Source organism: Monomorium pharaonis, chromosome 8 (genome assembly GCF_013373865.1).
Source record: "Monomorium pharaonis isolate MP-MQ-018 chromosome 8, ASM1337386v2, whole genome shotgun sequence".
NCBI classification, from domain to species: Eukaryota; Metazoa; Arthropoda; class Insecta; order Hymenoptera; family Formicidae; genus Monomorium; species Monomorium pharaonis.
In genome coordinates this window covers 15,533,042-15,549,754 of record NC_050474.1, presented here as the reverse complement: position 1 = coordinate 15,549,754, position 16,713 = coordinate 15,533,042, and the positions used below count along the sequence as shown (strand labels likewise).

The 16,713-nt window shown below is 42.2% G+C and overlaps 1 protein-coding gene across 1 annotated transcript in view; it reads right to left on the bottom strand.

Moving 5' to 3' along the window:
• The window catches only part of LOC105831982 (lutropin-choriogonadotropic hormone receptor), a 253,454-nt gene that overhangs the window by 102,873 nt on the left and 133,868 nt on the right, over positions 1–16,713 (bottom strand). The window contains 2 exon segments of the mRNA XM_036290661.1: positions 10,959–11,248; positions 16,045–16,116. Of these exon segments, the coding sequence (XP_036146554.1) occupies positions 10,959–11,248; positions 16,045–16,116 (362 nt within the window).

The following is a 16,713-nucleotide window of genomic DNA, read 5'->3' as shown; positions in this document are numbered from 1 at the left end:
AACTAATTCGTTTGCGCAAAGCTGCGCTTCTCAAGCTTCCAAAAGTTCTGCTCAGGTCTTAGGAAGAACTTCAACCCTTCCTTCGTCTGGAGCACTATTAAGAGGTTTCAGCCCAGATTTAACTGTCCAGACACCAAACATGAATGTAACCCTTCCAGGACAAATAAGGTGAGAGAGCAAATTGAAGCATCAAGAGTGGATTGGGCTCCTCCGCAAATGCCGGCGTTGCCGGTTTTCTAGGGTGACACGTTTCTAGATCTGCCCTTTTCTTATAAGGAACTTACATTGACTATAGGGAGCGTCCCGTTTGCCCACGTCAATATTGGCCACGGTCCTGATTAACCACGTCAATATTGGCCACGTAAATATTGACCACGATCCCGATTGACCACGGGTTGAATTGGCCACGTCAATATGGGCCACGCGTCATTATTGGCCTCGTCATTATTGGCCACGCGTCAAAATTGGCCACGTCAATATTGGCCACGCATCAAAATTGACCACGTCATTATTGCCCACGCGTCAATATTGACCACGTCATTATTGCCCACGCGTCAATATTGGCCACGTCACTATTGGCCACGCGTCAATATTGCCTACGCGTCATTATTGCTTACGCGTCATTATTATCCACACGTCATTATTGGCCACGCGTCATTATTGCCCACGCGTCACTATTGGCCACGTCATTGCTGTACATGTGTTTGCGACTTGGACGGGGCCAATATTAACGTGGCCAAACGGGTGCCACTCTGACTATAAGGAAATTGAGAACCCAATCTAGCCCTAGCAGCGACAACATAGATTACGTCATTATTAAAAAAACTTATTCCTTTGGCCTTGCGAGTCTTGCTGTTTATATTTAATAACATATTGGATAAGAGCTTTTTTCCCCCCAGCTGGCGCAGATACTTAATCTTTTTTATTCTTAAAGCAGATGGCAATAAATTTCGTCCTACCTCCCTGGCTTCTTGCTTGTGTAAAATCATGGAACGAATGATCAATGGAAGATTATCTTGGACGCTGGAATATAGGAATAAACTCCCAAACTCGCAATTTGGCTTTCGTAGAGAAAGGTCCAGTATGGATAACCTGTCTACCTTGTACTCATCAATCGCCTTATCATTTTAGAATGACTCAGCATTATCTGCTACCTTCTTGGACATCCAATCAGCCTACGATAACGTGCTACCTGACATCCTTTTGGAAAAGCTGATTCATCTAGGTCTTCCCCCCAAGGTCTGTCGTTTCATCTTTGACTTGGTATCCTCGCGTCAGGTTACCTGTAAAACCAGGTTACCTGGAGAGATCAATGAGATCTTTTGGCTATATAGGGTGTGACGTGACGCATCGGGTCGCGTTCGTCACAAGGGCGTAAGCCCGACCGAGGGGGTCGAGTTGGGGCTCCTCCTCGCCGAGTCGAGGGGGACGCGACTGTTTTACGCTTGTTTCTTTCTTTTTTTTAGTTTCCGCGTTACCGGGTCAGATTGTTTAGGGTATTTAGGACTAAGGCGCCGAGTGAAGGCTTAATCTTATTGTACCACGAACGGAGGAGGAGCAGCCATCGAGGGAAAAGTATCGCGAGCAGTTGACAGTAGGAGAGGTGCCCCGCGCAGAGTTTCCCCGCCGAGCCGTGCACCGAGCCCGGCTGATTATTACCGTCCTGAGCCGCCTGGATACCGCCGCCCTGAGGATACCGTGGCAAAAATGATACCGCATAGCAACCGGAAAGATTCTTGAGAGGAAACACGCCGAGGGCACGCCACCGGGCTGCGGACCGGGGGAGTTACCGTCAAATTGTAAACGGCCCGCCACGCAGATCGGTTCGGCCACGGCATGGCCAGCCGGGCCAACCGAAAATGGCAGAGCCATAGCACTCTCCCCGGCGGAAGTCGTCACGCACGGACCACGAGGCAAGTGGATAGGCGATGCGGCGCAGCATGGGATCGAGGCGTGCGGATCGACCGAAAATCGAAGCACACGCATGCGCGGCGGCTCGAGCCGGCCGGCGTGGGACCGGGGCTCCTCACTGTTCGGCAAGCCGTGACAGCGCGTACTTGGCAGAGGACGAGCCCCAGATACCGCGACTGTTACCGACGACTTCAGGGACCGGGACTCCGTTCAAAATTGTAAGGCCAGCACTCGGCAGCCATCGAAAAGTAAGGTTCGGAAAAGGTGGTCAACCCTCGTGCGGGACAGGATACCGGATACCGTTCCTTCTGAGGACATCGGTCATCCGAATCCGATATTATTAGTGATATTAGTGTGTAAAGTAACTCAAAGAAAGAGTAGAGTTTTGTGGCCGCACGAGGGCTCGGACCGACCGGCCCCAAATAATTGATACCGCGAGTACGTCCCTCTCGGACTACGCCGGAGCCGACAGTCATAGGATTAATCTTTGTTACCGCGAATCGGTTCCGCAATCATTTATTTTGTCTTTGTTGGAGCGGAGAGCCTCGTCGGCCTCCCGCCGCGTATTATCAATTTTGTCTTTTCCACATTTTTGTGTCCAAAGTTCGTTTCCGTCTCTATCACAGTAAAATCCATGAATTAATCGTGTGCAGACGCATTGAGTAAGCTCCTTGCAACATTGTTACCGTTTTCAATCAGTAAAGAAATATAAAATATTCTTTTATTGTTTAATAAGTGAGTACCGAATCTTTATACGACCTGCCTCGATCCGACATCTTCACGCCTTCCGTCTCAAAAAGAACCACGCCACTCTATCGTCTCGCGAGAAAGAGCTACCGGCACTTGTAACGCTTTCTAGTTGGTTACCGTATTATAGCTGATTATTGTGTGACGCGAGAAGTCGCGCCTGGCGCCCAACAATTTAGCGTATTGGGAAGTTACCGTTCTTGCAAGCTACCGCTATCGTATCAAGGGCAACCTCGATCGATATTGGGGGATACCGTATACAAGATACCGCTATCGTGTCGAGAGCAATCTCGCCCGATATTTGGGGGATACCGTCTATGAGTTACCGTTCTCGCTTCGAGCGCAAGCCTCGAGCGAGTGGGGGATACCGTATGCAAGCTGCTGATACCGTATCGAGAGCATTCTCGAGAAATATTGAGACTACCGTTCTAATAACTATCGCATCTAACTGGAAGAGCGTTTTCGTTACCGCGTATACTGAGATTTCCGTATAATTGAGCGTAGCCCCCTCGGACCTGGCGTTCCCGAGGGCAAGCGACGTTGCAAGGGGTCTCCCTCAAGGGAGTGTGCTTAGTCCACTGTTATACACTATTTATGTAGCTGAACTGGACTCTATTAACTCACCGGAACGCGGCATTTTACAATACGCGGATGACATATGTCTTCTCTCTTTGGTTTCTCTACTTGACGATGGCCTCCGGCACTTGACTCGGTCAATCAATAGAGTCTCTGAAATTTTGAACGGACTGGGCCTTTCCCTGTCCGCCGAAAAAACTCAATTGTACGTGTTCAGCCGCAATGACGGCGCACTAAGGTTGCGGGCCCCTGCGGCCTTGGGGGTGCCCGGCGCCGCCATGCGGTCTCTGTTTTGGTGCAAGGAACGGAAATTTTTAACTCAGCCCGTGTGAAATTCCTGAGAATGACCTTTTGATCGAATCTTAGTTGGTCAGATCATATCAACCGTATCTGCGCGAGGTGCTCACGCTCCCTACAAATTTAAAAATGCCTAGGCCGAACGTGGTTGGGGGCCCTCGGCTTCTTTTAATGATCCATCGGGCCCTTGTTAGGTCCAGACTAAAGTATGGCGGATTCTTAATACAGAACCTCTCCGAAAAACTTTCTTCGCGCCTGGACAGATGCCACTCTCGTGGCCTTCGGATGGCTATGGGATATACATAGACAATCTACCCATTGAATGTGATCCTGAGTGAGTCAAAAGAACCCTCTTTATTTATCAGGAATCGATACACCGGTAGAAACTTTCTTATTCGAGTGGCGTTCTCGGAAGAGGCGCCTTTGCTGGACATGCTAAGAGCAGTGGGGGAGAGCATCAACTCCCCTTGCGTCGTAAACCGACTCGCCGGATCTCCTTTGATTGACTCCTCCTTTTCAAACGTGGAGAAGAAGCTAAGATTCCTACCGCGGTCTGCCCCTCCTTTTTGTTATTCGGTGCCATATGAAGCCTTTACATTCCAGCCATACGTGAATATCCATGACGGAAAAGATATCCTACTTGGGGGAAGAATGGAGCTGAGACAAGGTTCCGAAAAATCTTCATTGACTCAACGGCTCTGCGGCCGAGGGCCTCCTTTTCACGGGCTTCTCGGTGATTGACGATGGGGGTTCTTGCGTACTCAGCGGAAAAACGGCAGGCTTCGTCTCGTCCTACCGTGTGGAGGCTATGGCTATCTTGCGCGCACTCGAGTTGGGTGTGGAGCGGGGATAGTCTCGCTTAGCAGTTTTCTCGGACTCCAGGTCGGTCTTGTCGGCTGTGGAGTCGCCGTATAACTTTCACCGTAGTTTATATCTCATTCTACGAATCAAGGCCCTGCTACTTAAGGTGGTTTACACACAACATGGAAGTTAAACTCATTTGGATTCCAAGTCACATTGGAATCGTTGGCAATAAGCGGGCCGATGTTTCGGCAAGGGAGGATATTTGCGGAAGCACTGACACGCAGGTGGGTGTACCCCCAGGGAAACTACGCAACGTATGGAAAAAACAAATGTATAATGAGCTATTTCGCTGGACGCAGGAGGAGTCATCCAATCGTTGAGCTTTCTTTTGCCAGAACTTTCTGACTGACTCAACTCGAACTTGGTTCAGGGACTTTGATGTTAATAGGAGAACGATTACTTCAATCAACAGATTGCGTTGTGGTCATACTTCGCTTAGGGCTAGCTTATTCCGTTTCCATATTGTAAACTTCCCGCTTTGCCAGAATTGTAATGTCGAGGAGACCTCGGACCACGTCTTCTGGGAGTGCAATGACTTCCGGATACAACGGGAGACTCTCAAAAAAGCGCTGGTCGGGGCGCGCGACTTTCTTCTTCACTGCGTCAACTACTTACTTGCTACTTTATTTGCTACTATATTTGCGTTAAGCTCTTTTATCTGTTTTATAGATAAGTTTATTTGAAAATTGCGCGGCTGTCGACTTTACCTGTATCTTGCAACTTTATTCATCTAGTTTAGATAATGTCAAAAGTTTGTTTGTTTGTTCGTTTGCTATACTCAACAGGTTAACTCGCTATCTACACGCTGCAATATAAGCGTCCCATTCCTCTTTCCTTTTTCTCACGCCTCCTTCCCCCCCCCCTCTCTCTATCTTTCTCTCCCTTGCTTCTTTATTGACCCAAGATAGTTGTTTTATACTGATATTAGGTTAAGTGGAATGAACCTAGGCAAATTAATGCATTAAAAATATGGAAGACTTGTGATTAGTCTATACCATGCGGAAACCTGTGATCTGCGCGTGTTTCCTTCTTTTCTAGTCTATCCAAAGAAACTTGATCACACTATTGTATAGTTCCTTAAGTACATCCTGCCCGGCGTTTTAGGATTAAGCAAAGATATATTTAGGATAAATCTCTTAATGAGATAGATAAATATTCATGTATTTGAGTTAACCAGCCTAATGGGCTAGCTCTCAAAGGCTTTTATCCTTTATCATTAATAAAAAAAGGTGGAAGCACATAAAATTACAGGAACCATAGGCAGAATGTAGAAGCCATAGCGCATGCGCTATGATATTACTTTATCTGTTCATAGCAGAATGGCAGATATTAAAGCGCATGCGCTATGGTTTCTGCATTTTGTCCACGGCTTCTGAATTTCCAATCTACATAAAAATACACAATGCAGAGAATGGTTTGCGCACGCACGCACGCACGCGCACGCACGCACACACACACACACACACACACACACACACACACACACGGGGCAAGGGGGGGCCTTCGGCCCTTCCCTTTCGCACCCATTATCAAAATCGCTAACCCATGTAAGACACTCATTTTAATCGAGACATTTCAAGTGTGTTATCTCATTCTTCGATCTGTGATACACTGTACAATAACTCAGACTCGCTCTGAGCATTGCGTGTGAATTATATATTAAAATCAATTCTGTATTACTTCTTTGAGCATTGTGTCCACGACGTCCTCTCACCCTGCTTCCATCCGTAGGGATATCAGCGATCTCATTACGCGATTGCGCAACATTTTCTGGTTCCTCGAGCGGATGCACGTGCTCTCGAAGTGATCAGCGCAGTCACGCATCACATTCGGGATCTGCAAAGCTCTTCCACGCAGTGACGTTCATTGACCTCACGTGATACAATATCCTTTCCGTCTCAAGGTCAGCTCATCACGTCAAAATCTCACAAGGCGAACAAGGCCGAGTGCCCTATGACTCCGCAATTGGAAGTGCCATCGGAAGAGCGCTCATCTTCACGGAACGTATCAGGTTTTCCACGGAGCTCATCTTGAAAGTGCAGACGCAGCTGGGCCGGATCTCCGCTATCAAATCCATAGCAGAGATGCTCCCGGAGTGTCACGAAGAGATATCTCTCGAGGAGGTAAATCAATTTTGGCTCCACATTGAGGAGACTTATAAAGCATTCCTCAAAGAACACGCCTACTTCGAGGTCTCATGGCTCGCTGCGCTCATCATGAGTACTTTTCAAAAAATGCTTATCGGGAAGAAACGCTGTATTACATGCAAGCGAGACGTATCATCGGCAGGCTCCGCCACTCACTGACAGCTCAACCTGCTCCGACGGAGACGACCTCAGCATTTAGTGAGGAGCGACATGTGGATTCCTGCCTCCCAGACAACTCACTCCCCAAATTTTCTGGGAAGTACTCAGTATGGCCTGCCTTTCGGGATCCCTTTATGAGTATAATTCTATGCAACCAACAGCTCATGGATGTTGAGAGGCTTTACTACCTTCGCTCTTCTCTGGAGGGCGTACCAGCTCAGCTAATCTCCGGGCTTCCCATGACCGGTGATTCACTCGGACCCTCCTGGGAGCTACTTAAGGACAGGTACGAGAATAAACGCTTACATATTTACTTATGCCTTGACAAGCTCTTTGCCAGCTCAACGCCGGTTTCGAGAAAGTCGGCAGCACTCAACAATCTCCTCACCGGTGTCAGTATCAGCACTCAAGACTCGAGGCATTAGGAGTTCGGGGGGAGCTAGGGGACTTTGCAGTGGTATATCAAGTTACACGACTTCTCGATCGCGTCACGCGTGAACAGTGGAAGAACGCGGTTGGCGCGGAAGCGTCCTGTTTGCCCACGTCAATATTGGCCACGGTCCCGATTGGCCACGTCAATATTGACCACGTCAATATTAGCTACGTTTGCGACTTGGACGGGGTGGGTGCGGGAGGGGGGCCGAAGGCGCCACAATGTCCGATTGTGCAAGAGTCAAAGGGGCTGCAAGAAATGCATAGAGCGCCATCACACAATGTTGCATGACGCACGCCCAACAGCTATGTTTGCTCCACCAAACAACGGTTCGCCGGTAACGCCCTTGAATTGCAGAGACGGTACAATTGTCGAGCCAAGCACAGATGTCCGCTCATCCCGCTCAACATTACTTTGCCACAGCCTTGGCACTGATCATCTACAACTCATCGACTCAGGCTCAGAACTCACCTTCGTCACGGAGAATCTCTTTCGACAGCTCAACATCCCTCGTCAATACTTAGGCATTTTCATTGAGGAACTGGAGGCAAAGAGTATACTCAGACACGAGGAGTCGTGTCGCTCACTTTACGCTCGACACATTTAGATTTGACTGCCACCGTTCAAACTCATATGCTTAAGACAGTTACATCAATCTTACCATCTTTCAAAACGGAACCGGAAGAATGGCCGCATTTCAAAAACTTGGCATTAGCCGATCTTGAATTTCTCATCCCGCAGCCAGTTGACATCCTCATTGGAGCAGACTCCTACGGGTAAATTATCAAGCCCAATACCATTAGACATTCTTTATTTATGCCAATCGCGCAACTCTCCATTTTCGGATGACTTAGTTTTGGAACAGTTAACAGAAAGGTAATATGCACGTCAACGCATCATGCTGTTGATAAAATTCTGGGTTCAAGAGGAGGTGCCTACTCACGATGTCAATCGACTCACCCCTGACGAATAGAAGTGCGAGGAACATTTCAAGACCACACACTCGCAATTCTTCAAGGAGGTACATCGTCCGGGTTCCACTTAAATCACCAGTAAATCTCTTGGGTGATTCCTACAACGCCGCACATTAATGACTCAAAGGATTACGCAAGCGATTCTCAAGGAATGTGAGCTATCAACGCCTTTATCATCAGTTTATAATTGATTACGAAACACTTAACCACATAACAAAGGCATCATCCATCTCCAGTCAACGCTCACATTTTTATTTGCCGCATCATAATGTCCTCAAGCCTGACAGTATAACAACGAAGCTGCGAGTGGTTTTTAATAGGGCGTCAACATTAGGCTACTCTATCAACGATCTCATGTACACTGGTGCTAAATTGCATCTGAACATCTCAGATGTTCTACTGTGGATACGGAGACATTATCACATTTTCGCCACGAACATCACAAAGATGTACAAGCAAATTAAGATTCACGAGAATGACTGGGACTTACAGCGGATACTCTGGATGGACGATCAGTTCAATGAGGTTCGGCAGAGGGGCATCCGTGCTCATCAGCTGATAGGCCAACTACCTCTCTCTCGGATCACGCAGTCACGACCGTTCACTCATACAGATGTGGACTATACGGGACCACTCATTGTTAAGACCTGGAAAGGAAGAGATGGCAAAACCAGCAAAAGCTGGATCTGCGTCTTTGTATGTTTTTCAAATCTGCAATACATTTAGAGGCGATCAGTGACTATTCAAGCGATTCATTGCTGCCTACCGACGATTCTCATTCAGACGCGGTATTGCTCACACCTTACACTCGGATTGTGGCACCAACTTTATCGGAGCAAATACAGCTCTCAAAAAGCTGTTCATCCAGAGCACTTAAGAACATCAGCGAATCTCTTAACTGCTTGCTCAAGACATCCGATGGGAGTTCAATTCCCCAGCAATATCTCATATAGAAGGAAAATGGGAGACTGTGATAAAATCCACCAAATATCTACGACGCACTATTGGAGAAAACATGCTCAACTTCGAGGAACTTGCTACATTGCTCACTCAAATTGAGGCAATTTTCAACTCGCGACCTCTCGAGCTATTGAGTGACGACCCAGAAGACATCTCAGCGCTCACCCCAGGGCACTTCCTTATCGGAAGTCCACTCACCACCAGAGCCATCGCTCATTGACCTGGCAATCTCAAGACTGTCATGATGGCAACTCATCCAGCAAAGAGTACCACAATTTTCGACACAATGGTCATCTTATTAGCTTCAACGCCAACAAGCCATCTTAAAATGACATCATAAGAGCAACGAAATCAGGGTCATTGGTGCTTATCACCAACGAGTGGCTATTGCCATGCAAATGGCTGTTAACCCAGGTAACTGCCGTACACTCAGGCAAAGACAGACTCGTTCGGGTGGTGACTCTAAAGACTGCCACTACCACGCTCCTTCGACCATAATCAAGCTCGCTGTTCTGCTAGTACCATCATCAGATTAGGGATCATCAACAACGTTGTTGATGGCGGACGGAATATTCGAGAATCATCTTACTATCTAGTACTAGCGCCGTCGCGTCAGGTGGCAGCATCTATCGGGTTAGACTAACTCAGGTCGTGGAGCGCCATGTAAACGCTGCTCGCACATACCCGATAGACACCGCAGGCGACGGTACTGCTTCACTTTCGTTTCCGGTCTCTCTGCTCGATGACTACCGTGTAAATCGTACGTGTGAGATAGTACGCAGAAAGTATTCGAACAGTTCTTCTCATCTCGTGGACATTCCAAACTCTCTCGATTGTACTCAGTGACCAGGATCAACTCATTAGTCAGACGCATCCAAGGACATCTCCAGTACATCACCATCGTCCACTCAGACTCATCGCGTAAAGCGTAAGCCGGCGCCACGTGGCATACACGGCTCAAGGGAATCAACGTCACCAAGCCGGTACTTGATTAATAGAATTGTGGGAGTGATATCGGACTACACATCAGTGAAAGACATTTGTCATCTCATCTAGACGTATCACGTGTGTATATTTTTTCTGTGATAATACCAGAGTATCTCAGACTCGTTCTGAGCATTGTGTGATAATATAATATTTAAGCGATTTAAATTTCACTTGTGAGCATTAGTACTACGACGTCCTCTCATCCTACTTCCATCCGTAGAGTCCCAGCGAACTCATTGCGCGACTAGCGAACAGTGCCTCTTTGTACTAAACACTTTATTGACGATATATTGTCACGTATGCGTAAAACAGCCTAACTTAAATCAAAACACTGTGTCTAACTCAAGCCACAACTTTCTGAATGAAAGCAATTATTGTTGAGTCACTTTTTACCTTATCCAAGAAGTTTTCTCTATGGTTTAATGTAACATAATTATATTGCGTTTTTTCCAATATTTTAGCTGTAATCTGTTAAAATAAAAAGTTACTTTTGGAAAATGTCTCACAATTTCTTCTGCCGACTCTTAAATTAGTCCTTCAGACTTCATTTCTGTACATGTACTTCAGAAAAGTTTTTAATTCTATATAACTCGAAGAAAATTCGAATTTGTAATTTTATCATTTTAGGATTTCTAAAATTTTAAATGTAAAGTTTTAAAAATATCAATGTAACTAAAAAAATTTTCTAAAAGTTCAAAAACAAAAAATAATTCTTTAGAAATTTCAATATTTCTGATTTTTTCAATTTAATAAACACCTTGTTCAATAATTTTGTATGTTGTGCAACCAATTTTCAATGACCGAGATCATGCTAAAGATTTTATAGTAATTAAGTATCAAATAAGACATGATAAGTACCAAAAATATAAGAGAAAAAAATAAATGTAGAGGAAAATTATTTACCTAATTGTGGCCAAATATCACTAAATGTTGAGTTCCATAAACTTGTATCGAAATCATCAGTGGGAAATAAAATCGATTCCTGTACTGGCGATTTTGTAACAGATTCCTCCACTTCGAGAGAGAGGAACGAACAGCAGTGATAAGCGTATGACAGTAACATTGTTTGTACTCTAGGAAATCTTTCAGGCGACGGGAATTCTCGCAATGCAGGATTATTAAACGTCTTAAGGTGCAATAATCCCGCGAGGCCTCTTATCGGCAGTGTAGGGAAAACGTTATTTCCTAAATTTCTATAAATATCTGTATGTTAATTGTGTTTAATTCAATTTATAATAAACATAAAAATTGATTTATCAAATACAAAATTATCAGTGCTAGAGAAAAATTGAAATACAATGGAACTCCGCAATAGCGCACATTAGATGTTCAAGGAACTCCACTTCAACCAAACTCTAATTAATTTATTCATTACCCAGTAAATATCAACTAACAGTTATATATATAATTATTAATTATAATTTCCTACTCAATAATATAACTATAATTATATAACTTATATAAAAATGATACGCAAGAAATCGAAACAGCTTATTTTTTAAATATCCTTCTTTTAGTGGTTATATTTAATTTACTGATTGTATATGAAAACTGATTCTGGGAATCGAAAGATCAAAATAATTTTTAGAATAACATTTGGATAAAGTTCCGAAAAGGGTAAACCTCCGATCGCGCTGAAATTTTAACCGAAGCTCATCCTTGATTAGACAAGAAAGTCCCTAAAAGGATTTTTGGCGACACAGCCTCGTTTGCCCCCCAGCCCCCTTCAAAGTTTTCACAGTTCTTACTAAATATCTTCGAAAGCATTGATTTTAGAGAAAAAAGTTTGAAACAAAAATAAAGCTCATAAATAGCTCATAAAGCTCATAAATAGTTTTATATTAAACTGTAAAAAAATTACTTTTTTTCAAATTTGCAATTAAACTTTTCTTTACGTTAAATAAATATATATAACCTTTAAATTAAAAAATTTTCGCATATTTAATAAAACAGAAATTAAAGAAAATGTTCGACGGGATCAATTTGACCTCCGCAGAGTTATTTTGGGTCATAACAGCCAAAATAATAGGTTTACGTAAAAAATGTATATAATCCATTTTGTAGAGCTAATATGCGCTTCATTTTTTGTTTCGAACGAGGCTTTGTTGCCAAAAATCCTTTTAGAGACTTTCTTCTTTAATCAAGGGTGAGTTTCGGTTAAAATTTCAGCGCGATTGGAGGTTTACCCTTTTCGGAATTGTACTCTAGCATTTTTAAAGCGAATCATCCATTTGCATAAGCAGTATAATAGGTTTATTTGCATAACCATATAATAATATGGTATTCACGGATAGTCGATTGGGCGGATTAAATACTAACATCAACTAATTACAAAGCTGTATTAGCATATTAATGCATTACTTGAAATGATTTTAAAATAAGAATCAATTATAAATACCGGCCTAAATCTAAGATTATTCTGTTTTTCAATTATATGTCGTACATATGCCAATAATGCATTACTTATATGTTAATATATTGGCTATTATATTATATGTTTACTAATATTAATAAATATATCTTTTATTATATATCATAATTTTACAAAATAAGTACATTTTAAGAAATAAAATATTTGTAAGCATATTTATCATAATGATCATTTTTCTTTTAATATAAACGTAACATTTTATTATTGTTATTATGTCTTATTTATACTTGAGTTATATATACAGGATGTAGCCGGAATATTATCCACTAATTCATGGGAACACAAAATGGATTGAGGTGAATCGTAAAAGTCCACTATTGTTGAGATACAGCAATAATAGCCGAAATATTTATTTTTTAGGTTAAACGAATCAGAGTGCGCCGAGGTAAACGCTCGAGCCGCTCGAGCTATAGCATGCCCCACTGTATCGGGAGCGTCCCAGATCCGCACAGTAATAAACGGACACAGTAACAAACGGACACAGACCAAATGCGTACAGAGCGAAACGGACACAGACCAAATGCGCACGGACCAAATACACACGGACCAAATGCGCACACTGCACGTGCGCACGGACCAAATGCAATCCATGTACATTGCAAGCAGAGTAAAGTCCACATAGGTTAGCAACTTGGACGGGGTGGGTGCGGGAGGAAGCCGAAGGCCCCCTTGCATCACCCCTCCCCCCCCCGCGCGCGCGCGCGCGCGCGCGTGTGTGTGTGTGTGTGTGCATGGAAAGCATTCACTGCATCACATGAGTTTGCGACTTTCCGTGTGTGCATTTGGTCCGTGCGCATGTGCAGTGTGCGCATTTGATCTGTGTCCGTTTCGCACTGTGTCCGTTTTGCTCTGTGCGCATTTAGTCTGTGTCCGTTTGTTACTGTGTCCGTTTCGCACTGTGTCCGTTTGTTACTGTGTCCGTTTCGCACTGTGTCCGTTTGGTCTGTGTCTGTTTGTTACTGTGTCCGTTTCACTCAGCTTGCTGTGTCCGTTTATTACTGTGCGCATCTGGGACTCACTCACTGTATCAGGCATTAGCTGCGGGGAAAGGAGGAGAAGGAATGGGGTTCGAATGACCACGTCAGCAATTGACTAATTTAAAATAAAATATTCTAATTGGTGGATACTAGAGAAAAACTTTAGCAGTAATCACCTATAAGTCATTTGCAACGTAGTTAAATGAGACGCTTCCGAAGAGAAGCAAATCGTTGCCCATGCTTCGCCATTTTCACGTCTCGCCGTATCGCGTCAATGTTTGATACAGTGAACTATGCTATAGCTCGAGCGTTGAACACATTCCTCGGCGCGCTCTCATTCATACAATTTGAAAAATTAATATCTTGATTATTATTGCGGTATCCAAAAATAATAGAACTTTTGTGGTGAGTGATTTCCAGATGCGCACAGTAATAAAAGGACATAGCAGGCTGAGTGAAACGAACACAGTAACAAACGGACACAGATCAAACGAACACAGTAACAAATGCGCACAGACTAAATACGCAGAGACCAAATGCGCACGGACCAAATGCGCATAGTCGCAAACCCATGTGATGCAGAGAATGCTTTGCACGCACACATGGGGGGTGCAAGGGGGGGCTTCGTCCCCCTCCTGCATCCACTCCGTCGGTAGGGGTGCCCTGAGAAATCGCAACCCATGTGGTAAGTTGGTTACTGTGTCCGTTTGGTCTGTGCGCATTTGGTCCGTGCGCATTTGTTATTGTGCCCGTTTGTTACTGTGTCCGTTTCACTCAGCCTGCTGTGTCCGTTTATTACTGTGCGCATCTGGGACGCTTTCTTTGTGGTTTACTTCAATTTCTTCTATCTTCCCATAAATTAGTGGATAATATTCCAGTTTCACCTTGTCTATTTTATACATTGTATTGTATATTATTTTTTCGTAATAGCATTTTCATGTGAGTATGTAATGTAACATACATATATAAAGCAGCTATGTCTTATAATAATGTATTCGTAATATAAATAAACTATTATTATTATATATTTTTTAAAAAAGAACGAAATTATAATATTACCTATTGCAGCAACTTTTACTTTATATAAGATGTGATATAGGAAAATATGTACAGCTGTTATATAATAAATATATGTAATTGTGTCGATTAAAATGTAACTGTAAAAAAATACAAATTACTAAATATGATTTACTAATACAAATATTAAAGGAAATTACTAGTGTATTAATACCCGCGATAGACCTATAAACATCATTGTAGACAATCTTAGGGAAAATGCTACTACTAATGCTACTAACAATAGTTCTGATTTGCTTTCTACTGTTCTGGTTTGTACCAAGGTGAATTCACTCTTAGAAAAACGTGACATTTCGTGACATTTTTTACGTTCACTTTTTCAGCAGCAAGTTTCATGGTATAAAAGTTTCACGAAGTTACATGATCAACCTCCAGTTTATGATTTCGTGTGAAATTTGCACGAATTATAGCGATTAGAGAAACAGCAACCGTGGTCGTTATGCTATTACATTAGGTCTGTTCTTTTTAGTTGCACTACTGCACTGGTGCAATAAGTTAGAATGAGAAAGTATTTGTCTCATTTTAACTTATTGCATAAGTGCAGCAGCTAAAAAGGATAGACCAATTGTTATTTTTCACTTATGCCAAATGCATATGGAGGGGATAATTTACGAAGTATGCCATTGCAGGGTTCCATTGATTTAATAGAAATATTTATTTAAAAAGGACATACGTATCACTTCTTAAAGAATATATATATATATATATATATATATATATATATATATATATATACATATATTTAGTTTTGATTAGACACAACACATTTTTGTAAAGGAAAATTAGATATTATGCATGAGGGTTGAAATAGAAAAACTCCTGAATGGAAATACAAATTATACATGTTACTTGGTAAAATAGGTTTTTCTTTAAGAAACACGAATATTTGGCGTCTTTTTAAATTTTTTTAAAAGTAATTTTGTTTAGATATTTGTTTTATAAAATATTTATTTTAAATAATATTTTTTTAATACATCCTTTAAATAAATATTTTTATTACTATTTTCTATTTTAATTTTTTCCAACACTGCAAATATATTTACAAATATCACTGCGTTGTAAATCGCCTAACGGTCTGCATCGGATTTTTTATTAAATTTAATTTTCTTAGCTTTATTTTAAACCGCGCGCTGACAGAATTTGTCAGACTTAAGATGACTTTCGTATGACTTAAGACACAGTAACTAAGCTAAATTTCGATGCTCAAAAGCATCATAAAATCCCCCCTTCCCACCTTCCACGAAAAACTGTAAATTAATTCATTACGAAAAATAATACCTCAGCCGAGTTCTTAAGCATCGAAATTTAGCTTAGTTACTGTGTCTTAAATCTGACGAATCCTATCGGCGCGCACTTTAAAATAAAGTTAAGAAAATTAAATTTAATAAAAGAATTATATCCATTACTAAGATCCGATGGAGACCGTTAGGCGATTCACAACTCATTGATATGTTTAACATATCAATATATTATGGTCGGTTAGAATTAATGTACTAACACTTACAAATCTTGCAACCGTTTCGTTTCTCTGAACGCATCGGGATGTATATATTCAATATAATTGTTCTCCAAGTCTCTGAAATGTAATTAAATTAAATATAAATTATTAGAAACCATAGATCTTATACTACTGGATAGGTCTTTCTTTTTAAATGAAGAGAGATAGTACATATGCTGTATCGTTTTTTTTCTCAGATTGATCTTCAGAGTGAACGAAGTGCATACTTTGAAACGACAAACTGTTATTTACATATGCAATTATTGCATATGCGCTCACGTATTTTAGTAGGAAAAAGGTAAAAGATAATTTCTCGCTCTTTTTCTCTGACAGCTCAAATCTGATCTGTGAACTTACTTAGAAGGTATATTCAGTAGTATAAGATCTATGTTAGAAGTACATAAAATTAGAGTAACAAAGAGAAGATTCGGGTAGCATGCTCCATCATACTCCTATTTGCTCCAACGCGCCAACTGATTAATGCAATTTGTCAACGAGCGCGTAGTTAGAGCAAATAGGAATATGTTGGAGCATATAATCCGAACAAACCCAAATTGTTTTCCAACAAGATACACAAATGACACAATGTAACACAGGTCTAATTTCCACCATACGTTTGATCTGGTTTTAATTCGGAACAAAATGACCCAGCAAGCTAGGAATGCTAAAATTATA